The 22,312-nt window shown below is 56.0% G+C and overlaps 2 protein-coding genes across 2 annotated transcripts in view; one reads left to right on the top strand and one right to left on the bottom strand.

The window, feature by feature from the left end:
* DHX57 (DExH-box helicase 57) overlaps positions 1–14,987 on the bottom strand; it is a 32,426-nt gene extending 17,439 nt beyond the window's left edge. The window contains exons 1-8 of the mRNA XM_056130598.1: positions 14,953–14,987; positions 9,722–9,930; positions 9,063–9,236; positions 8,094–8,288; positions 7,161–7,978; positions 5,770–5,969; positions 4,750–4,871; positions 145–340 (exon numbers count right to left, since the gene is read on the bottom strand). Coding sequence (XP_055986573.1) covers positions 145–340; positions 4,750–4,871; positions 5,770–5,969; positions 7,161–7,978; positions 8,094–8,288; positions 9,063–9,236; positions 9,722–9,924 — 1,908 coding nt within the window. The 5' untranslated portion in view covers positions 9,925–9,930; positions 14,953–14,987. The remainder of the gene's footprint in view (positions 1–144; positions 341–4,749; positions 4,872–5,769; positions 5,970–7,160; positions 7,979–8,093; positions 8,289–9,062; positions 9,237–9,721; positions 9,931–14,952) is intronic.
* On the top strand, positions 12,506–22,153 carry MORN2 (MORN repeat containing 2). Its single transcript, XM_056130566.1, has 6 exons — positions 12,506–12,629; positions 14,959–15,219; positions 16,073–16,126; positions 16,815–16,921; positions 19,965–20,101; positions 22,015–22,153. Exons 1-6 carry the CDS (start codon positions 12,506–12,508, stop codon positions 22,115–22,117), a joined length of 786 nt encoding a protein of 261 aa, XP_055986541.1. The 3' UTR covers positions 22,118–22,153.
* Positions 22,154–22,312: the final 159 nt, after the last annotated feature.

Raw genomic sequence — 22,312 nt, 5'->3', positions numbered from 1 at the left:
GAAAAACTGAAAAGCCAAACGTCAAGACACCTTCACAGAGGAAATCAAGTGTAACGCCGTGAGTCTCCCACGGCCTGCAGGACTCGGCCCGGGAGGAACCCTTCACTGCACCTCAGGACTGAAGGAACCAAAGCACGGACGCACCTGCACGCTCTCCAGCCGGATCTGGTAGCCCACGGTGAGGCCCACTCTCTCGGCCCGCTCCTTGGCCACGCGCTCGGCCACCGAGATGGCCGAGATCCGCCGGGGCTGGGTGCAGATGATGTTGGCCACCTTCTCGGGCGGCCCGCTCAGAGAGTCATCCAGGATGAACTGCGGGATCTGCGTGGTCTTCCCGCACCTGCAGGCCGACACGGGAGCTCAGCACCGCAACAGCACAAGCAGTGGCCGCCCACCGGGGTTCCTGGCGTGGGCCTCACACCCACAGGAACCGAGCAGCAGTTTAGAGTCACGCGGGGAACTGCATGTCCAGACGGATGCCAGAGCGGGTCTGTGAAACTCTCCGACGTTTCCTCCCCTCCTCCCCCACGAATCTCGGGGAAGAGCAGAACGTGTTCCGCTGTGAATGCAGCTTGTACCTGCCCCGTGGTCCAACTGACTCGGTAAACCAAGGTTTGAATCAAGACTGGAAATGGGGAGACACGTCACAACCACCACCATGGGACTGGGAATTAATGTGCTCCTCACGCACTCACGCGTGTGTGCACGTACACGCACACACACACACACACCCCGTGTGAACAGGAAAAACCTGCGTCTCAAGCCTCTTGTTTTTGCCTTTTGGGTCACACCTGGTGATGCTCAGGGGTGACTCCTGGCTCTGCACTCAGGAATTACTCCTGGCGGTGCTCGGGGGACCATGTGAGATACTAGAAATCGAACCCGGATTGGCTGCGTGCAAGGCAAACGCCTTCCCCGCTGTGCTATCATTCCGGCCCCTCAAGCCTCTATTAAAGAAAAGAATCTCTAAGGAAACCAGAATGAGTACGGAGGACAGCAAATTTTCACGCAAAATGTTCACACACTGTCCTTCTCTTTTAAAATGGACTTTTCCATCATGAACAATTTTGTAACAGTATCTCACAGTGATTCAGTTAAAAAAAAAGTGGGGCTTCAGCAGCTTGAGGCAGAAATGTGAATGGACTATGCGTTAAACTCTGGTGCCATGCGCCCCCCAGGAGGGAAAGGGTGTCTGTCTCTTCTGCCTTCCCTGCTGCCCCCCACCCCCCCGCACCACAGTGGCCGCCAACTCAGAGCTTACTGAAAAGCCAGGTATGAGCCGGCGGTAATGGGGCAACTGCAGCCACATGGAACGGGGTGGGGGGGGGGCAGAACCGGCTCATCCTTCACGCCCAACCGAGGCCACGAGTTGCCCCCCATGAGTGGCTCTCTGGCACGGTCACGGAACCAGACGCACAGAAACCAATCTCATAATTATTCGGCTCTTGGCAGAAATCCCTCCAGACTTAATAAAGTATCAGAAATCCAAAACTGCACAGCCGCAATAGCAACAGACATCATAGGGTTTTCATAACCAGCGATAGAAAACAAATTATTTCACAATGCCTTTTCAGTAGTTCTGATTGTTGGGGGGAAATTCCAAACAATAATGGTGCATCTTTTGTCGTAATAATGAATGTATTTAAAGTAGAGAGTTAAGTACAAATCATCTGCCTCACAGGCATCGGGAGGGGTGGGAGGGGGGTTATATTTGGGTTCTTGGTGGTGAAAAATAATTACTGGTGAGGGGAGGGGTGTCTGATCATTGTATGACTGAGACTTAAACCTGAAAGCTTTGTGACTTTTCTCACTGAGATTCAACAATACTGTTTTTAGAAAACAGTATGGACGATTCTCAAAAAATTAGAAATTGAGGGGGTATGGTGCCGCCAGCAGGTCAATCTGTACCTGTGAGGCGAGTGCATCAGCAGCCTCATGGCGCCTTCAGACTTCCAGGTACCCCAAAATTGCTGCTGTGCCTTTGGCCAGACCCCAAAAACTTGGGGCAAAGATTACCAAGAAAGTAAACGGCCAAAAGTTAGGTATGTGGGAGACACACCCACAAACCACCTCCGGCTCAGCTATATAATTGGAGGCATGGCCTCTCTGGTTCCTGATCAGACTGCTTAACAGCCATGATCCCAGAGACTCAGAAACGAATCTCGGAACCCAAAGGCTGCTGGCAGAAATGCGTCCGGTCCCTGCAGTAGGTTACTGGTGCTGGGCCAAACCAGGTGGGAAGAGGTTTTGTGCCTTGGCCTGTTCCCCCTGGCAGCCCGGTGGCCGCCATCTTCCAGAGGCCACTGCACAATCAGGTTTGGGCCCTCAGTGATGAGACACACAGGGCTTCGGGATGGGGGTGGAGCCGGTCCTGTCCTCCCCACCCTCCCCACCCCAGTGAGACCCCCGAGTTGATACCCATGAACGGCCTCTCTGGCTCCTGATCAAGCTGCTCAACGGCCATGATCCCAGAGATTCGGGAACAAATCTCAGAACCCAGCAGGTTTTGGCAGAAATCCCTCCAGATTTAGGTGTTAAAATTTCAGAATTTCAAAATCACGTGGCCACTACTGCAGCCACTGGACATCATATGTTATTCTTAACCAGCAATAGAAAACAAATTGTCTACTGTTGCCTTTTCAGCAGATCTGAGTGTTGGGGTAAAATCCCAAATAATAATGGTGGGTCTGGTGTCAAAATAGTGAATGTAATTAAAGCAGAGAGAGAGAGTAATATAAAAATCATCTGTCCCACAGGTAGAGGGGAGGGTGTGGGATGGGGGTATACTGGGGTTTTTGGTGGTGGAGAATGAGCTCTGGTGAAGGTACGGGTGTTTCATTGTATGACCAAGACTTAAACCCGAAAGCTTTGTAACTGCTGTCTTGGTGATTCAATAAAAAAAAAATTATAAAAAATGAAAAAAAATTAGAAATTGAGCTCCCATTTGACCCAACAATACCACTCTTGGGAATATATCCCACAGAGGCAAAAAGGTACAGTCGAAATGACATCTGCACTTGTATGTTCACTACTGTACTATTTACAACAGAAAAAATCTAGAAAAAACCCGAGTGACTTCAAGAGTTAAAGAAACTTTGGCACATCTATACAATGGAATACTATCCAGCTATTCGAAAAGATGAAGTCATGAAATCTGCATAGAAGTGGATCAACATGGAAAGTATCATGTTAAGTGAAATGAGTCAGGAAGAGAGGGACAGACATAGAAAGACTGCACTCATCTGTGGAATATAAAGTAACGGAATGGGAGACTAACAACCAAGAGTAGTAGAGATAAGGAGCAGGAGGTCTGCTCCACGGCTTGGAGGGAGGCAGCACAGCTAGGGGAAAAGGCAGCTCAGATAGAGAAGGGAGCACCAAGTAAAGGGTGTTGGGAGGATCCTCCCAGGATGGGAGAAGCATGCCGAAAGTAGTCTGTAGACCAAACATGACTGCCACCCATTGGCTCTTTTGCAAACCACAACACCCAATGAGAGAGAGAGAGAACAAAAGCGAATGCCATGCCACAGAGGCAGGGTGGGGGGGTGGGGTAGGGGGTGGAGGTGGTGGGAGGGATACTGGGAACATTGGTGGGAGAGGATGGGCATTGGTGGAGGGATGGGTAAACGATCACTCTATGACTATAATGCAAACACCAAAGTTCGTAAGTTTGTAACTGTACCCCACAGTGATTCACTACTAAAAAAAAAAGAAAAAAAGGAAAAGAAAAAAGTGGGGCTTTTGGGGGCTGGAGCGATAGGACAGCAGGCCGGCCACTTGCCTCACATGTGGCCAGCCGGGGCCAATCCCCGGCGCCCCTCCTGGCCCCTAAGCCCTGCCACAGAGATCCCTGAGCATCGCTGGTGCGCCAAGTCCAAGCAAACCATCAGTACTTCTGAAGTGGGCGTGTAGAACTCAGTCCTCCAGGCTAGGGAGTTCTCTCCTTTCCCTTCCACCTCCCTGTTTTCAAAATTCATTATAATCATAATGCTGATATTCTTGAAAATACTGAGACAGATGGGAGCCACGGAGCAGTCCAGAGACCCGCCACGGAACCACGGAGCAGCCCAGAGATCTGCCACAGAACCATAGAAAAGCACAAAGACCCGCCACTGCCATTCCTACACCAACACCACACCCTGCACTCTCCTCCCGGGGGGGCGGGAACACTGCACCCTGCAGTCTCCTCCCAGGGGTGGACACCGCAGCCTGCTCTCTCCTCCCGGGGGTGGACACTGTACCCTGCAGTCTCCTCCCAGGGGTGAACAACACCTCAGCCTGCTCTCTCCTCCCAGGGGTGGACACTGTACCCTGCTCTCTCCTCTTGGGGGTGGACACCAAAGCCTGCACTCTCCTCCCGAAGGGGGGAGGGACACTGCACTCTGCACTCACGCTGGTTTTCCAGCTGGTGATGTACTCAGGAACCCATACAAGGAGCTGTGGACTGAAGCCTGGTCAGTGGCTGCGCCCAAGTGCCCGCCCTGCATCTGACCCTGCCACATGTCCCAGCTGTGTCTCAGAGCTCTGACTGGCAGCCCTGAGGGTGGGTCTCTAACCCTGGGGCTTCCCGGATGGGTCTCTGTGTTGTCTGAAGGTTTGGACCTGCCGGCAGCGTCAGCCTCCGTGAAATGCTCGTATCTGACAGGGAAGCCCGCATGCATCCACCATCTAGTTCTCTGAGGCTAAACCAGTTCTGCGGCCGAGCCCGGGGCAGTTCCGGCGGAGGCATGCGTCTGGGGGGCATCTTACCCGGTCATCCCGCTGACCACCAGCACCTGGTGCCTGGCCAGCAGTCTAAGGATGGTCTCTCTCTCTTCCCACGCAGGGAGGGACTGTCGTTCTTGCAGAATCGCCTGGAACTGCCTGGAATTCTGGACACACATGAGAAGGAGTCAGCCGGGTAGCTCTGTGTCCCCTTCCCCTTGCTGTCCCAGCCAGGGGTGACCTTCACCACTCCCACGCAGCCACGAGGCACTGAACAGCACAACCAGCACTGCTGAGCAGACTGTTTCTGTTTTTTTTGCACACCCCGCAGTGCTCAGGGCTCGCCCCTGACTCTGCACTCCGAATCACCCCTGGCAGGCTCAGGGGCCATATGGGATGCCGGAGATTGAACCGGGTTGGCCACATGCAAGGCAAGAGTCTCCCCACCCCACCCCACCCCCAACACACACACGCACACGCACACACACACACACAGACAACACACACGTTTAATTCTATCACCAAATATATCACCTCTGGACAGTGATCTGATCAGATACATAATTTTAATTCCTTCCGCCTTATTATTCACACCCACACACGCCACCCTCACCGCTCCTGTCCGACACGGGGGTCCAGACGCAGCCGCGGGGCCAGCAGAGTCCCAGCCCCAGTCGACTTCCCCACGCCGCTCGGTCCCAATGACTCCCTCAGATACATCTACATTTTATTTGTTTTGGCTTTGGGGCCACACCCAGAGGTGCTCAGGGAGCACTCCTGGCTCTGCTCTCAGGAATCACCCCTGGCAGGGGATCCCATGGGATGCCGGGGTCCAACCCGGACCAGCTGCGTGCAGGGCCAGCGCCCTCCCTGCCGTCCTACCACTTCGGCCCTTGACTTGAGATTTTAAAATAATCTTCATGGGAACGGAGGGACGAAACCCCACGGACTAGCGCCAGAAGAATGAGCGGCATCCTGCCCTGGCCCACTTCCGAGCCCCCGGGCCCCCACCACACCGCCAATCCTTAGTCCCCGCCCAACCCACACAGCACCAGGCCCAGCTACCTGCTTGGCCCGGAACTGCTTGCAGAGCCTCGCGTTTTCAGCGTGGGCTGATCGCTCCGACCAGTCGTGCCGCCTGGAGACCTTCTTCAGGTTCACGTAGCTCTCGCTCTCCACCAGCACGGGGGCGGGCCCTTTGGGTCCCTCCTCCTCTTCCTCCGCTTCCTCTTCCTCCTCCTCCTCAGGCTCCGACTCCTCTTCGACTTGAAGGGGACAAGGGCAAGCACCTTCCATAGCCATTTTTGGACAAAAATCAACAAACCCGTCCACTGAGGCAGGGCCTACGCCGAAAGGCAGGTCTGTTCATTTCAACCTGCTGTGCTGCTGCCAAGGCACTCATGGCCGGCCTGCACGAAAGCAGGTTACAGTCCAGAGACAGGACGCCTGAGAGTACAGCGGCAGGGCACCTGCTTGCACCGGCCTACTCGGTCTGACCCCTGGTCCCTGATCCGGTGCCCTGGACCCATTGGAGGTGATCCCTGAGCAGAGGCAGGAGGGAGCCCAGAGCACAGCCGGGTGTGGCCCCGATTCAAAATAATAACTAAACACAGAGAGACAATCCCACTAGGATCCTGCAGAGGGGCTTGCACACCCCCCACTCCCTGGGGTGGGGCCCGACAGGCGTGCTGAGGACGTCCTGGCAACAGCGGGCCCGGACCCGAGCCCGAGCAGCTGAGCCTCGTCCCGAGCGCCCGGCCAAACTCTGCACAAGCAGGCCGCGAGGAGAGTCCGACGGCCGCTGCAGCCCCCAAACCGTGGCAGCAGGGGCACTGACGGACACCGGGGTCGGCCCCCAAGGGAGCAGTTCTTGGCAACGAGCAATGCCGGGATGACAAGCACCTGGGGTCACAGTGGGGTCGGGGAGGCCAGAGTATACGAACGCACCAGTCGCCAGGGCAAGCCTGGGCGTGAGTGGACGGAGCCTGGGTCTGCACCAAGCCCGTCACCCTGCCAGGTCCACCAGGTGAGGCAAGCGGCACCCAGGAAGACCGTCAGAGAGGAGCACTGGCTTTGGAGGAAACTGCGGGCCCGGCCCTGCGGGGCAGCCTCACCCACACGCGCTCAGCCACCGAGGCGGCCACGGGCAGAGAACTCGGGCAGCCTGAGAAGGGGGTTTCCTCGAGGGGTGGCTTCCGGCCCTGGGAAGGGCATTGGTCTGAGGGTGGGAGAATCACAGTGTGAGCCGGCCTGGAAGGAGCCGGGGGGCCTGGTGGGTGAGGAGAGGGGAGAAGCAGCCCCTCGAGGGGCCCTCACGAGAGCACGAGGGGGTACAGACACGAAGGGAGAAATGGCCGACTCGGGGGCCGTGCCAGGGCTTGTGGCCCACAGGCAGACGGGGCCCAGGAGGAGCTTCCCCGTGTCAGCGCCTCGGCCCCGGGCCTGACCCCACATACCTTCCGGGATCTGGCTGGACACGGGAGAGCGGCTGGGGACGGCGGCTCCGTGGCAGGCGGGCCCCGATGGGCGGGGCGGGGCGCCGGCCGGGGCCCCACTGTGCTTGTGGGGCCCGATGGTCAGCAGCGGGGCCACGGCAACCTCCTCCTCCAGGAGGGTGACCAGCGAGTACACGGCGGGCTCCGCGCTCTCCGCCAGCGCCAGGGCCTTGCTGAAGAGCAGCTCGGAGATGTGCAAACGACAAGCCAGAGGTAGGTTCTCATTGGTGGAATAAAACGCCACGAGGGGCGCCTGGTGGGGGTAGCGGTGGTCCCGAGGGAACCGGACTTCAAGCTCGTACAAAAAAGACCCCTCTCTCGGGGCAGGGAGAGGGGCGCGGGCAGCAGGCCTGTCTGCCCGGCCCACCAGGCCCAGGGACGCCTCGTGCCGGAACTTGCACTTGGCTCCGAATTTACAGCTGCCTTTGAGGTAAAACCTGCAGACTTCCTGCGGCAGCCCCTGGGCGTGCCCGGCGTCGTCCTTGGGCCTGGCCTTGCAGAACCTGCTGGTCAGGTAGTCCAGGTCCAGCCCCACGGTCCAGACTCGGTTCCGGATCCTCTCGGTGAACCTGTCCCCGCAGATGGACCTGAGGGCCAAGGCCTCCTCCTGCCGCTGCTCCACACACTCGTCCAGGCTGGCGCCGGCGGCCTCGGGCACAGCCACCCTGTCCCCGAAGGCCTCGGCGAAGCACTGTGTGAGCAGCAGCTCCAGCGCCGCGCCCACGTCTCCGTCGCAGGCCCTCAGGGCCAGCCGGCAGCGGTCAGTGTGGAAGCCGTACCTGCCAGAGCACTGGGCTGAGCCCGGGCACCGGGGCGAGCAGGGGGGCCCCGGGACGCCCGCCCTCCCCGGGGGGTGGGGCCCACCAAGAGGTGTGGGGAGGGCCCGGAAGTCACCTGGACAGCTTCTGCACAGCGACTGTGGAGACGGGGCACTCGGGGGGCTCCACAGCCCCTGAGCCTCCGTACTCTGAAGGGTCGTAGTCGGGGACCAGGGACGCCTCTCGGCCGGCCACCCAGTACTGCTCCTCGTCTCCGACCGGCTCATCCTCCTCCTCCTCCTCCTCCTCCTCCTCCCCCGAGACATCTCTCCTGGCAGGGGGACCGGGAGTACGTGTTACGGCCTTTCCATCTCAGGCGGAAACTCTGCCAGAGGCTGAGAATCTCAGACTGAAGCCGGAGGGCGCAGGGGGCCCGCAGCAGCCCGGTGACTTACACGCAGGCCAGCCCGGCGTCGGCCGTTCTGAAACAGAACATTATCCCCACGACCTCACCAGGGATGTCGGAACCCCGATATTCAGGGGATGGCATTTCCAGGTCCCCAGCAGGGAGGAATAGCCCAACCCACAGGCACCCGAGTCTGTCTTCTCAGCTGTGTCCTGGAAGGCCGCAGGGCAGTGCCGGGGACCCCCTGGGCTACACACGGCTGTGCTAGGAGCCCCCCGGTGCCCCTGAAGCCTGTGCCTCAAAGGCACAGATGCCTTCCTGACCTTCCCTGGGCCTCACACAGGACAAGCGTGCGGAACCGAGTGAGAGCCTGTGCCTGCGTTCCCCTCTCCTCTCCCTCTCCCTCCCCCCTTCTTGTGGTCTCTCTCTTTCTCTGCTTCTCTCTCCCGCAACTCTCTTCTGGCTCTCTCTTCTCCGTCTCTCTCTCTCTCAGGCTCTCCTAGCAGTGCTCACGGACGGAACTGACTCTCCCCAGCCCAAGAACCTGCATTTTGGGGGGTTATTTTGCTTTCGGGCGACACCCCTTCGGGATACTGCTTATCAAAGATTCTTACTGCTTCTCGTGCACCCTTCTGACCGGGGAGGGGGCCCAGCAGGCTCAGAGCTGACACGACCCCAAGGCCAGCCGGGAGCACTCACTCGGAGCCCGCATCGGCGTCCTGCTCCTGCAGGTCTCGGAGCAGCGCCTTCACCTTCTCCTGGTTCTCCGAGGTCATGTGCAGCCTCTGCAGGGGCACTTTGGCTTCCGAGCGCCACCGGGGCCGCGCTTCCACCCTCTGCCCGCCGCTGCCGCCTCCGCTGCTGCTGCGGGGTCTGCAGGGGACACAGGCGAGCATGCCAGGGGACCGACCGGGAGGCAGCTGGGCCACGGCAGGCACGAGCCCACAGAACCCACACTGAAGCAGACTCGGTCGTTTCCGTGTGGGTTTCGGGTTACGTTTTGGGGGGAAGTACACCCTGCAGTGCTCAGGGCTGACTCCGATTCCATCTGCGTCTCCCCATCCCGTATTCCGCAGAAATGGATGCTGGCTCAGGGGCCAGAGCGACAGTGCAGCAGGGAGGGCGTTCACCTTGCCAGCAATCAGCCCAGGTTCCCTAGCACCCTGTATGGTCCCGAGGACCGCCAGGAGCAATCCCTGAGTGTAGAGCCAGGAGGGAGCCCTGAGCCCCATCGGGTGTGACCCAAAACCAAAAAAGAAATGGACACTGGTTTCACACCTGATGGCCAGGGGGCACAGAGATGGGGCGCAGGCCCCCTCCCGGACGACATACACCCACAAACCCCAGAGCAAAAGCACCTGGAGGCGGAGGGGCGCCGGGAGTCACTGAAGATGCAGAAGTCGTCGCCGTCGTCCCATGTCCTGCTGGAGGCCTTCCTGCTGCCGCCACCACCGCCGCTGCCGCGGGACCTGCCGGCTTGGCCCCGGCCTCCCTTCCCGCCTCGGGAAGACCCCTTGGCCCCGCCTTTGCCCGGCTTGCCTTTCCTTCTCACGGAACTCATGCTGGCCTGCAAGCAAAAGCGCGCAGGTCTCACGGGGCAGGAAGCTCAGGCCACCTGTCAACAGCGCGGATGGCCGCCGCCAGTCTGGAAGAAATCAAGCAAAATGCATCTTATTCACTGACTCATTTTGGGGGTCTGCGCTGCACCTGGGCTGCCCAGGGCTTCCTCTTGGTCTGCGCTGAGGAGCCACGCCTCGTGGGTCAGCTGCATGCAAGACAAGCGCTTTGCCCGCCGTACCGCTGCTCTGGTCAAGCCCCAGCCCTGCACGGTCCCCCGAGGACACCGGGGGAACCCTGGCAGCCACTCCAGCACCGCAAGGTCCAAGCAGCACCTGCTGGCCTGACACTGACCCTTCCAGCCCACAGAGCCATGTCAGACGCGGCCAGGAAGGGCTGCAGGATCTGGGCACTCCCTGGACTCCTTTACCAGCACAGCTGAACTGTTCCAGCTGCAGGACGTCTGATCTAAGCCCTCCTTATTACAAAGCAAACATCTCTGGCAGACAGCCAGAACCACAGGGAACTGTCCAGCGTGACCAGGACACTCAGGGCCTGGTCACCAGCAAAGATCAGGAGGAATTATTGGAGTCCCTGAAGAATGGGAGGAATTCAATAAAGAATCACAGCCAAAGAAATCACAGACAAGAACTTCTTAGAGCGGAGGAAGACAGATGCACACAGGAAAATTCTAAGACACAAATGAAACCAGAAAACAATGCAAAGACAAGGACAAAAAAAGTGAAAGCAAGAAGGTGAATAAAGGAACTTACATACAAAGGAAATCCAGAAGTCACAGCAGATAGATTAAATGAGACCCTACAGGCCACAAAAGAAAAGGGGGTATTGCTTGAAAATCCCAAAACTTCACCAAGAATACTCGATCTAGTTGGGCCAACACTGAGATCTGATGGAACAATACAGAGCTTCGTGGATGGGCAACAGCTTAGGAAGTTCATAGTCTTGAAACCAGTTTTGCAAGAGACATTAAAGGGTCTTCTTCTTCTTCAGGTTTTGGGCCACCCCTGGCAGTGCTCAGGGCTTATTCCTGGTTCTGTGCTCAGGGATCACTCGTGGTGGGCGCGGGGAATCAGATGTGGGGCAGGGGATTGAGCCTGGGTCAGCCGCATGCAAGGCAGATGCCCCACCCGGAGGACTATTGCTCCAGCCCCCAAAGGCGTTTTCTTAAACTGAATCACTGTGTGATAAGCAGCTACAAAGTGGTTCCTGGTTGGGTTTCAGTCATACAGTGTTCCAACACCCGTCTCGCCACCAGTGTATGTTTCCCACCGGTGTTCCCAGTTTCCCTCCCCTCCCACTCCCAAAGGAGCTTCTTTAAGGGACAGGACAAGTCTCTCAAGAGGCTGCCACTGAGCCTGGCACTCACGATGCCTATGGTAGCTCCACTAGACGAAGAAAGCCTGTTTATTCCACGGTTTCCTTTCACGAACATTAGCCAAGCAGCACAAACGCTGGCCGACTTCGACCGTGAGTGTGGAAAGGTCGGACCACAGCTGAACCTTATGAAGACAATGTTCATGAAAAACAGACTTGTTCCTGACGTTCCATTTGATTTCAACGGAACGAACACCTCCAAATGCAGCAGTTACGTGTACCTAGGTCGAGAATTCAACATGACGAACAACCTGGCACCTGAGCTGCGCAGGAGGAAGAGAGCGGCTTGGAACGCCTTCAAAAGCGTCGAAGAAATAGCTAAGAGGACGAAGAACCTCCGGCTCCGGGCACATCTCTTCGATTCCACTGTTCTTCCTGCATTAACATACGCCTCTGAGACCTGGGCCCTACGCAAACAGGATGAGAACACTATTCGGGTCTCCCAAAGAGGAATCGAAAGAGCTGTGCTTGGAGTATCACACTTCACTCAAGTGAGAGAAGGAATCCGGAGTTCTGACCTCCACTGACGATCGGGAATCAGGGACGCTGTTTTGTTTGCCAAGGTGTCGAAAATCAGATGGGCCGGACACGTAATGCAATTTGGAGATGACCGCTGAACTAGAGCCATTACTGACTGGATTCCACGGGACGTCGAAAGATTGCATGGCCGCCCACCTACAAGATGGTCAGATTTCTTCGTCAAGATCCTGAATGAATGGTTTGAGGCTCTTCGTGTTCCTGGAGCGAGCAGATGCCATTGGGCTACACTAGCATGCTACAGGGACAAATGGAGATGTTACTGGTGCCCGCTCGAGCAAATCGATGAATAACGGGATGTCAAGTGATCCTTTCCACAAACCTTCATGATTTTATGTAAGAGACCATCTGTATCAGCCGGGGGGAACCAGCGCTGGCCACTGAGAGGCATGCACCCTGACATCGACATTCTCTCGGCCCAAACATAAATTTTCTGCTTGTTTCCTAATGTTGGCCCAGAAAGCTCCCTGTTGCAAGACTCGACAGATTTTTTGCTTTGTTTCTGGGTCCCACCCAATGGTGCTCAGGGCTGACTCCTGGCTCTGTGCTCAGGGGTGACTCCGAGTGGGGCTCAAGGGACCACGTGGTGCCGGGTGCAAGCGACCTGCCCGCTGTTCTACGGCTCCGGCCCAAGCCTGCATTTTAAGAGTACGATGGAGTACACGCGTCTTTGGAAAGTACGCACCCTACAACGCCACAGCGACGGACAAGAGCCCTCCCGCCAGCTGGACCCCATGCAGTCTGTCAAGGCCCGGCCTGCTGCCCCTCGGGCCTGTGGTCAGTCTGAGGGTTTGGGACTGTCTGGCCTTGTCTGTGCCCACGGGTTTCCTCCTAGATCGCAGAGAAGCGTCCAGGACTGGTCTTCCCCTTCGGCCCATATTGGCTGAGCATAAACTCCAGGTCCACTCAGGGGCCGAGGGCAAGAGTCCACCCTCCAGAGGAAGAGTCTCCGCCGGGTGTCCAGACTGTGTGCTCTGCATCCGCGTGTCCCGCTGTGGACAACAGTGGCTACTGTGACGAAAGCAGCGGTGAGCGCCAACAGGCAGATGCCTCAGAGAGAGCCGTCAGGTTGCCCGGCTGGGTGCAGGGTGACCTGTGTCCCTTAGACAGACTCGGGCAGGAGAGGATCGGCTGGGCAGTCCAGGCCGGAGGCGGGATGCTCGCAGGGAGCTGAAAACTGAGTCTTCACAGGGAGCAAAGTCAAACGGCGTCACTCGCTCCTCTAGCACCCTTGCCGTGACGTAAAGGAATGAAGTCTGGAGAGAGGGTCCACGGCATCCCTTTCCCAGTCCCCGCCCTGCCCAAGGCCCAGCACCCAACCCACCCACAGCCGGGCGCTGCCAGAGGAACGACCCAGCTGCACGGCTGACCCCAGTTGCCGATGGCCCAGCTCCAACGCCCGGACAGAGAACAGGCGCATACTGGTCGGGAAACACCTCCAAACTTCATGGAGACAGCCCAGGAGAAGCACAGAAAGTGAGATGGGAAAAGGGAGTTGAGTGCCCGCGCAGAGAGTGGAAACAGCACCCAGAAGGCCCAGGTTAGCCCAACAGCTGCGGACCCTCAGGCTGGGCCCTCAGCAACACAGTGACAAGACAGAGGTTGGGACAAGGAGACAAAGGAAACTTTTATGCCTCGTAAGGGAGCAGGCTGGGGGTGGGAGGGAAACGGGAGACACTGGTAGAGGGAAGGGCACATGGGTGGTGGCGCCGGGGGTGGAAAACACTCAGTATCTGGAACAACTGGACCCTGAACTCTGTAATCACCAATGTTTAGAAAGTTCAAGCTAAAAAAAAAAAAATCCAACCATTTGACCCAAGAACTGAAACCCACCATATCCTCTTCTCTCTCTCTCCCGCTCCCTCCACACCCCCACCTTCAATTCAGAATCTACGGGTGGGTTGGCCCCACTTTGGCTCGTTCCTGAGTGCTCATGGATCAAGGTGAAAGGGATAGGAGAGGTGAGTGCACTGCAAGCCATCCTGTCCTCCCTGGGGTCCCTAGAGAGGACATGCCGCAGGGGAGGTGCTGGTGCCAGGGCATGCCACACTGGCCCCTGGCAAACTCCAGACAGGACCCGGCATGCCAGGCCTGGGAAGTTCCAGGGTCAGGGCAGGCCACGGCAGGCCCCGGGCTGGGGACAGAAGAAAATGAGGGCGAGCACAGGCCAGTCTTTTGGGGGGGCTCCTGCAGTGAATGAAGACAGGGCAGGGCAGGGCAGTTCAGTACTGGCCGCCGCTGGGGCAAGGGACTTCCCCGCTTGCCTGTCGCCTCCCTGTGAGCACTCCTTCCCCAGGAGACGCGGTGGCTTGGCATGCAAGGGCAGGACCGAGGAGAAAGGGACTGGCTGGGTGCAGAGAGCAAGCGTCCACTCCCAGTTGAGCCGGCCTCTGCTGGCCCAGAGAGCGACTTCCTTTCCTTCCGGTGTTTTTCCGGCCTTGGGGCCATACACGGGAGTGCTCAGGGATCGCCCCGAGGAGCTGGGGGACCAGATGGGATGCGGGATGGGACCCTGCAGCCCGGACCTACTCACGCCGGGGTGGAGGCACCGGGCTGCAGGGGCGCCGACAGGTGTCACTGCTCTGTCCCGCCTGGACCGCGGAGCTGGCCACTGTGTCCGCCTGGACGTTCTAACGCAAAGATCTAGGCTGCTCCGCGCCCCCAGACCCTCCAGTCCGTGAAACAAGCAGCCGGGGGGGGGTCCGCGGTCAAGAAACCCCGGCTTGGGGCTGGAGCCACAGCACGGCGGAGGGGCGTTGGCCCTGCACGCGGCCGGCCCGGGTTCGACCCCCGGCGTCCCACGTGGTCCCCCGAGCACTGCCGGGGGTCGTTCCTGAGCGCAGAGCCAGGAGGGACCCAAAGAGCCAGAAGCAAGAAGAAGAAGAAAGAGAAGGACCCTCCGGCCGGGGGTCCCGCCGCGCGCACGCCCCCCTCGCCGGCCCCCCGCCCGCCGCGCCCGACTCACCGGCCCAGGGCCCGGGCCCGCGAGGACGCGCCCCCGCGAGGGCTCGAGGGCTCCGGGGCGCGCGCGCGGCGCCTCCTCCGGGCGGCCGGGCCGAGGGGCTGCCCGGGTCGCGGGTCCGGCCCGCGCCCCCCGCACCTGCAGCCGCCGCGCCGCGGGCCCGCGCCGTCGCCCCGCCCCCCGCCCCCCGATTGGCCGCGCCTCGGCCCGGCATCCACTTCCGGGCATCCACTTCCGGGGCGACGCCCGGCCCCGCCCCCGCGCGTCCGCTTCCGGGGGAGCGCCCTGGCAACGGTCGCCCTGGCAACGGGAGACGCGCCGGGCGGGCAGCGCGCAGCGCCGCGGAGCTGGCGGCCCCCGGGGAGCGGCTGAGCAGCGCCCGCGTGTCCCAGGCCTCCCTGCGGAGTGAGTGGCGCGACCCCGCCTCGCGTCCTGCTTTCGGCCGCCCCGCGCCCTGCGGCCCGGTCCGGGGTCGCCCCCGCTGCCCCCGGCCCCCGCGGCCGCGCAGTCTCACCCACCCCCCACCCCGTCCTGGAAACGGGCTTCGCAGCGGCGCGTCGGGGCAGGACAGTTGCGTCCTGTGCGGGGGGCCCGGGCTGCCCCCCGCGGCCCCGCCAGGAGGGAGCCCCTCCCCCAGCACGGCCCGGTGCGGCCCCCCAAAGCCAAGCGAAGACAAACGCGGAACCGGGAGGGCAGGGGCTGGAGCTGCGCTAGAATCCGTGGGAGGCTCCGGGCCCTGCGAACAAACCCCAGAAGGCGTGCTTCCGTTTATTTATTTATTTATTTTTGCTTTCTGGGTCACGCCCGCGATGCCCAGGGGCTCCTCCTGGCTCTGCGCTCAGGAATCGCTCCTGGCGGTGCTGGGGGGACCCTAGGGGATGCGGGGAATCGAACCCGGGTCCACCGCGTGCAAGGCCAACGCCCTCCCCGCTGTGCTATCGCTCCAGGTGTGCTTTTAAAAGGGAGGTGAATCGGGTCCCCCGAGCACCGCCAGGAGCGATTCCTGAGCGCAGAGCCAGAATCCGGGGGTGACCCAAAAAGCAAATAAGTAAATAAAAGAGAGGTGAATTATAAATGAATAAAATGGTTATAAAAGTATTCCGGACGGAATGATTTGGCCAGAGCTCCTGTTAGACGAAATGCCCTTGACCCAGGATGCTTGGCCCTGACCCGCAGGCTGACTCTTAGAACACCTTGTCACGGGCGTGTCAGAGACAGATCATTCCATTTAAGTGACTCCTCTTCGTTTGTTTTAAAGCTGCTGAAGAAGTATCTAAGATAAACTTTATTTTTCCAAATGGAGACAAGTACGGTAAGTGGACCTTTCAACTTTTGGAGATACGGACTAAAATGAAATAGCTTAGGAGTGAACTGTGAGGCTAGACTTGAAACAGTTCATAAAACAGCTCTTAAGTCCATCGAAAAGCTAAGCTGGAAATACAAGTAGATAAGCAGGTTTGACTTGGGGGCCTGGCCTGCCCAGCAGCCCTCAGGGGCCACTCCCTGTGAGACTTGGCCTGATTGTGGGTGTCTAACGGTCTTGAGCCGAGGATGTGGTGTGCTCGGATGCCCCCCGCGATGCCCAGGGGTTCCTCCTGGCTCTGCACTCACCGCTACACCTGGCACTGCACAGGGGTCATGTGGTATTGGGAATCAAACTCGGGACCTCCCGCTCACCAGGTGTGAGTGCCAACCCTTCGATCTATTTCCCTGGCCCCAGATGAATATACTTGAAATATTAACTCTCACAGTAAGGCTAGCAGCGTGAGTGTTATGCCTTAACTCTGGAGTCGGTCAGCCTCCAGGGGCTGTATTTCTCAGTGGTCTGGCAACTCTCTGGCCCTATCTCTGGACTCACTGGTTAGTTGCAGTGTGAAGGAGCCCGGGTGGCTGGCCACAGAGGGTGGGCCTGTAGTGTGTGGGCCTGGGCATGTGTACTTGGTCAGACAAATCTTAGCCAGTGCTCCAACTTAGAATTCCCAGTATTCCTCTCTTCTTAGATGGTGAGTGTACAAGAACGTCAGCTGGAATTGTTGAGAGAAACGGAATAGGTACTCATAGCACCCCGAACGGGATCGTCTACACTGGAAGCTGGAAAGATGACAAGGTATCATTGTTGTCTTAAGTGCTGACAGGAAATGAGCCATTTTCTGATGAGATTATTCCAGGCATTTTGCCACTCAGAACACATCTGAGGAAGCTGGGCCATTTAAAAAGTCAGATGGTTATGTTTAAGACACGAGCATCAGAGTAATATTGAATTCATCCACATGGGTAGTTAGAGCCTGGCTTCTTCATTTCTCCTGCTCACCGAGTCAAGCTAAGCCCAGCACATGATTTTCTCATTACATCCGTGTAGCATTCACAAGAGGTAGGACCATTAGCCCCATTTTATTTGATTTTGGCGTTAGTTTTTGGGTCACACCCAGTGGTGCTCAAGGCTTACTCCTGACTCTGTGCTCAGGGATCACTCCTGGTAGGCCTAAGGGAACATATGTGGTGCTGGGGATTGAATCCAGGTCACTCGCATGCGAGACAAGTGCCCTCCCCGCTGTACTTTCTCCAGTTCCCAATAGTCCTGTTTTATTAATGACTGAACGCAATTCAGATTTCTTGTCCAATGAGAATGTGTGCCTAGGTGGGCTTAAAAGCATGTGTGTCTTTCTTTACAACTCTGAGTACAGGTGTCTGGGCTGGCCGAACCGTTTTTTTCTTTAGGATTTCTGGTATTTTCAAGATACCTTGTGTGTAAACACACAAAAAAGGACGGGCAAGGGGACCAGCAGCCTATCTCTCCCGCCGCCCGCATTCGGTAGTCTCAGGCCGTTTCCCCACTCCACGGAGGTTGATGACGATGGTCAGGCGAAGGAAGGAAACAGGGGCCAAGCTGGTTGGTCTTAGCAGCAGATTATTACATGGAAGAGATGTATGTCGTGGAGGCCCCAGGATCTCTCAAGCACGTGCGCCTTTCTTCTCTCAGCTTCAGTCCTCAGCCCCGTCTTCCCAGGTTCTCTGATGCACTGTTCCCCAGAGAGCCCTGAAATCTCCCTTATATAGATCATAGTACCTCTAAAGGGTGCAATACAGTGATGTCATCAAAAGGAGTTACAGAAAGAACATTGAGGCAGCAAAACATACATTGTTTCTTTACACCCACCAGCCGGTAATCTTGGCCTCACCTTTTACAAGCTACAAGCACTTGGATTTGCAGAACAAAGACCAGTCTGCTAGAGCTTGGAATCTACATCTCCAAGATCAGCCTGCCTGGAGCCAGGCATCTACATCCCCAAGATCAGGCCTGGTTTAGCACCTGGGATCTGCATACCTAAGACCAGCTAGGTTCCTGTGAGCTAAGGGAAACTGCCTCAATATACTGAAATCATTTACTGAAGGCAGTTTGAAGGGGAGAAAGTTCAGTCTCATCCAAGCTAGTCAGGACACACGGGAAAACTGCTGCTAGGACAGATCAACCCACCGTAGAACAGATTTCCCTGGGTGTGTTTCTCCTCTCCTTGTCCGACCAACATATAAGCATACATAATATAAATCATTTTGTATGGACACAGTAAGAAATACTTTGAGCTCATAGAATTGCTCTCCCAGGGCCATCTCGATCTCAGACTGCCGTGCTCAGGCCAGATATCTTTCCTATTCTTAGCAGCAGGGTCCTAGTCTCGTCGTTACTTTTAGATCACGACAGCATTTGTCTATGATCAAACTCTTATAGTTAAGAATCGTGGCACCTTGGCCTGGCCCATCGCGATGCCAGGGTAGCACATAACTTATCAGCTTGCCCTGGTTCCATCCAGTCCCACGTCGGGACCCTGCCCTTGGGGTGCTAGGAAGTGAGGGCAACTGAGGCTTAAGTTGAGAAAGCAGATGCCCGGGAGTGAATAATATTCAAAGCCAATCAACTCCTAAGTTACAAAGCATAATATTAATTAATTGTCTTCCTGTATCTCTACAAAAAGGACATTGCATTAAAGTAAACTGCTCAAAAGACATAAAGAGAGGAGAAAGGCAATATTAACTTACAGTACTGCTTCAGTGTCTAAGAAGGATGAGACCTTACAAATTGGTTGGGGAAAAGAGCACAAGGAAGTAGTTACAGACAAACGTTGTAATGGGAATGACTCGGGAGCACTGTGATGGGTGCAACCTGATAAACCTAAGCTCCTTGTATTCCAGCAATCTTGCAGACCCCCATTATCATCATGGGACCCCTTGCTGCTCATATGCCCAGGTCAGGACCATTTGACTTCATGTGAAGGACATGATCAAGCATCATTTTGTTCGGTTTTAGACCACATTTGGCAATGCTCATGGCTTGCTCTGTCTATATATGTATATAGATTGCTTTATGGTTATATCATGATATAGGTATCATATGGCGATGCTCAGGGGTCCTTCCTGGCTCTGCACTGAGGAATTACCCTGGTGGTGCTCAGGGGACCATATGGGATGCTGGGAATTGAACCCGGATCGGCCGCGTGCAAGACAAACACCCTACCCGCGATGCTATTGCTCCAGCCCCATTACTCTTTATATATTTTTTAAAGATCTTTTTATTGGATCACTGTGAGGTCGACCCTGACAAAGCTGTTCATGATTAGGTTTCAGTCACACAGTGTCCCAACACCAGTGTACATTTTCTAGCACCAGTGTCCCCAGTTTCTATCACCCCCAACCCCCAACCTGCCTCTATGACAAGCATTTCTCCTCTCTCTCTCTCTCTCTCTCTCTCCCTATCCCTATCCCCCCCCCCAGCATAGTGGTTTGTAATACAGATACCGAAAAGCTACCAAGTTTGTCCTTTTACCTACTTTCAGCTTTTGTCAGTGTGATCATTCGCAGCTCTTATTGCCACAGCGGTCCCTTCTCTATCGCACTACCCTCCTCGTGCTTGCTTTTGTCTCTAAATCAGCGATGAGTCCTACTGGGGCTCCGGGGAGTGTGTGGGGCACCAGGCACCAAACCCAGGTCTGCCATGTGCAGGGCAAGTGCCCGCCCACTGTCCAACATGTTTCTAGAAATGAAGGATAATGCAACGAAAGATTAAATTAGGTGTATCATAGATATAGGTGTTCAATTTTGATGGGTACCAGGGAAACAGAATTAGTTACTAAGGTCATTTCCTTGATTCTAAACAGATGAATGGCTTTGGAAGATTACAACATTTTTCAGGTGCAGTATACGAAGGACAGTTTAAAGACAATATGTTTCATGGAGTGGGGACTTACACATTTCCAACAGGGGCAAAGTACACTGGAAATTTCAATGAAAATAGGTAAGGTAAACATGAAAATTCTTCCTGTAATTCTTAAAGATTCTTTCAAGGTATAATTGCTTAAGTACTATATATATGTGTGTGTGTATATATATCACAGTCACGGTCCTCCCGTTGTTCATCGATTTGCTCGAGCGGGCCCAGTAAGGTCTCTATCATGAGACTTTGTTGTTACTGTGTCTGGCATATCGAATACTTCACGGGGAGCTTGCCAGGCTCTGCCGTGCGGGCGAGATACTCTCGGTAGCTTGCCGGGCTCTCCGAGAGGGGCGGAGGAATCGAACTCGGGTCGGCCATGTTGGCTGCGTGCAAGGCAAACGCCCTACCGCTGTGCTATCACTCCAGACCCAGTTATCACTATTTAAAAATATATTTAATTAAAATAGATATTTAAAATATATGAAATGTATTTATATATTGGGGGCTGGAGCGATAGCACAGCGGTAGGGCGTTCGCCTTACAAGCGGCCAACATGGCTGACCCGAGTTCAATTCCCCCGCCCCTCTTGAAGAGCCCGGCAAGCTACTGAGAGTACCTCGTCCGCACGGCAGAGCCCGGCAAGCTCCCCGTGACGTATTCGATATGCCAAACACAGTAACAACAAAGTCTCCAATGGAGACGTTACTGGGCCCGCTCGAGCAAATCGACGATCAACGGGAGGGCCTTTACCTTTTTATTTATATATTAATACCTATGTATATTTTAAATGTGTTCATTAGAATATAATACATTGTTAGAGTGGTGGAGTCATTTGGGGAGGGGGAGATAGTCTACAAAGGCTAAGACCTCAGGTGCTGGGGGGAGAAGGCAGTCAGGACAGAGAAGGGACCACCATGACAAAGAGAGTTGGAAAGGACCACTCTGAGTAAGAACTGTGTGCTGAAAGGAGGTGAAGGGACACACATGCTAACCTCTCAGTGCCTGCATTGCAAACCCTCGTGCCCCGAAGGAGTAGGCAGAGAGGAGGGGGGAAGTGCCTGCCATGGAGCAGGCTGGGGAGGGGTGGTGACGGGAGGGAAACTGGGAACCACTGGGAGCAGTGGTGGTGGGAAATGGACACTGGGGAAGGAACTGGTGTTGGAAGATTGTATGCCTGAACCCAACCCAGCCGTGAACGGCTTTGTGACTGTGTATCTCACAGTGATTCAATTAAACAAACAAACAAACAAAAAATGGTTAAGATCAGCCTGAACCTCTGAAAGAAAATAGAATTTTTGCTGGTAACCTACTAGAGATTTCATTGCTGGTGATTTGCCAGAGATTTCATTTGTTTCTCGACTCCCGTTCCTATAAGACTTTCATAGTCAGTGCCGACATGGAAAATCTGTTGGAATTATTGAGAAAATCTATGCCCCCAATTCCTCTCACTTGTCCTTTGCTCTTTTTTGGGCGGGGGGGTGTCACACCCAGTGATGCTCAGGGGTTTCTGTTGCTCTGCACTCAGGACTTACTCCTGGTGGTGCTTGGGGGACCCTGTGGGATGCTGGGGATCGAACCTGGGTCGGCTGCACACAAGACAAAGGCCCTCCCCGCTGTACTATCACTCCAGCTCGTCTTTCCTTTTTTGTTTGGACGCCCCCTGGTGGTACTCAAGACCCTCCAGCTCAGTGCCCTGGGAGGGGCAGTACGGACCCCACTCGCAAAGCCCGTGCTCCAGCCCTTTAAGCTCTCTCCCTGCCCCTTTGGAGATAATTTTATAATTCTTTCATTGGACATGATTTTTCTGAGGCATTTTTTCAAGTTGTTGCTTGTTTGTTTGTTTGTTTATTTGTTTTGGGGTCACACCCAGTGATGCTCAGGGGTTACTCCTGACTCTGTGCTCAGGGCTCACTCCAGCAGTCTATTGCACGCTGCGCAATCTCACCTGAATTCTTGCTCTTGGTCAATGAACAAACTGGTCTTTCCTGCTGCAGGGTGGCTGGCGAGGGGCAGTACACCGACATCCACGGGCTGGAGTGGTTCGGCAGCTTCCACTTCACCTCTGCTCCAGGCCTGAGACTCAAGATCCTCATGTAACGCCTCCCAGAATTCGAACTCATCCAAGCGCTCCAAGGAGGACATGGGAAACCTGGGAAACCGTTACTCAGTGTTCCACATGATGTTGCTGCTTCTCGCTTAGAATTTTACCAATAAAGCCACGTGCCATTTTCAGTTTTATTTGTATCTCATAGTTTGTTTGTTTGTTTGTTTGTTTTGCTTTTTGGGTCACAC

The sequence above is a fragment of the Sorex fumeus genome, unplaced genomic scaffold (assembly GCF_029834395.1).
Source record: "Sorex fumeus unplaced genomic scaffold, SorFum_2.1 ptg000079l, whole genome shotgun sequence".
In the NCBI taxonomy this organism is placed as follows: Eukaryota; Metazoa; Chordata; class Mammalia; order Eulipotyphla; family Soricidae; genus Sorex; species Sorex fumeus.
The sequence above is the reverse complement of the archived record's forward strand: the minus strand, read 5'-3'. Positions and strand labels throughout refer to the sequence as shown.

Bases quoted from the DNA above. Each gene is read 5' to 3' on its own strand.
- MORN2 (XM_056130566.1), top strand. From the start codon at position 12,506: ATGGAGTACACGCGTCTTTGGAAAGTACGCACCCTACAACGCCACAGC. The intron at 16,127-16,814 runs GTAAGTGGACCT...CTCTCTTCTTAG, and splicing joins TCCAAATGGAGACAAGTACG to ATGGTGAGTGTACAAGAACG. The intron at 20,102-22,014 runs GTAAGGTAAACA...TTCCTGCTGCAG, and splicing joins GGAAATTTCAATGAAAATAG to GGTGGCTGGCGAGGGGCAGT.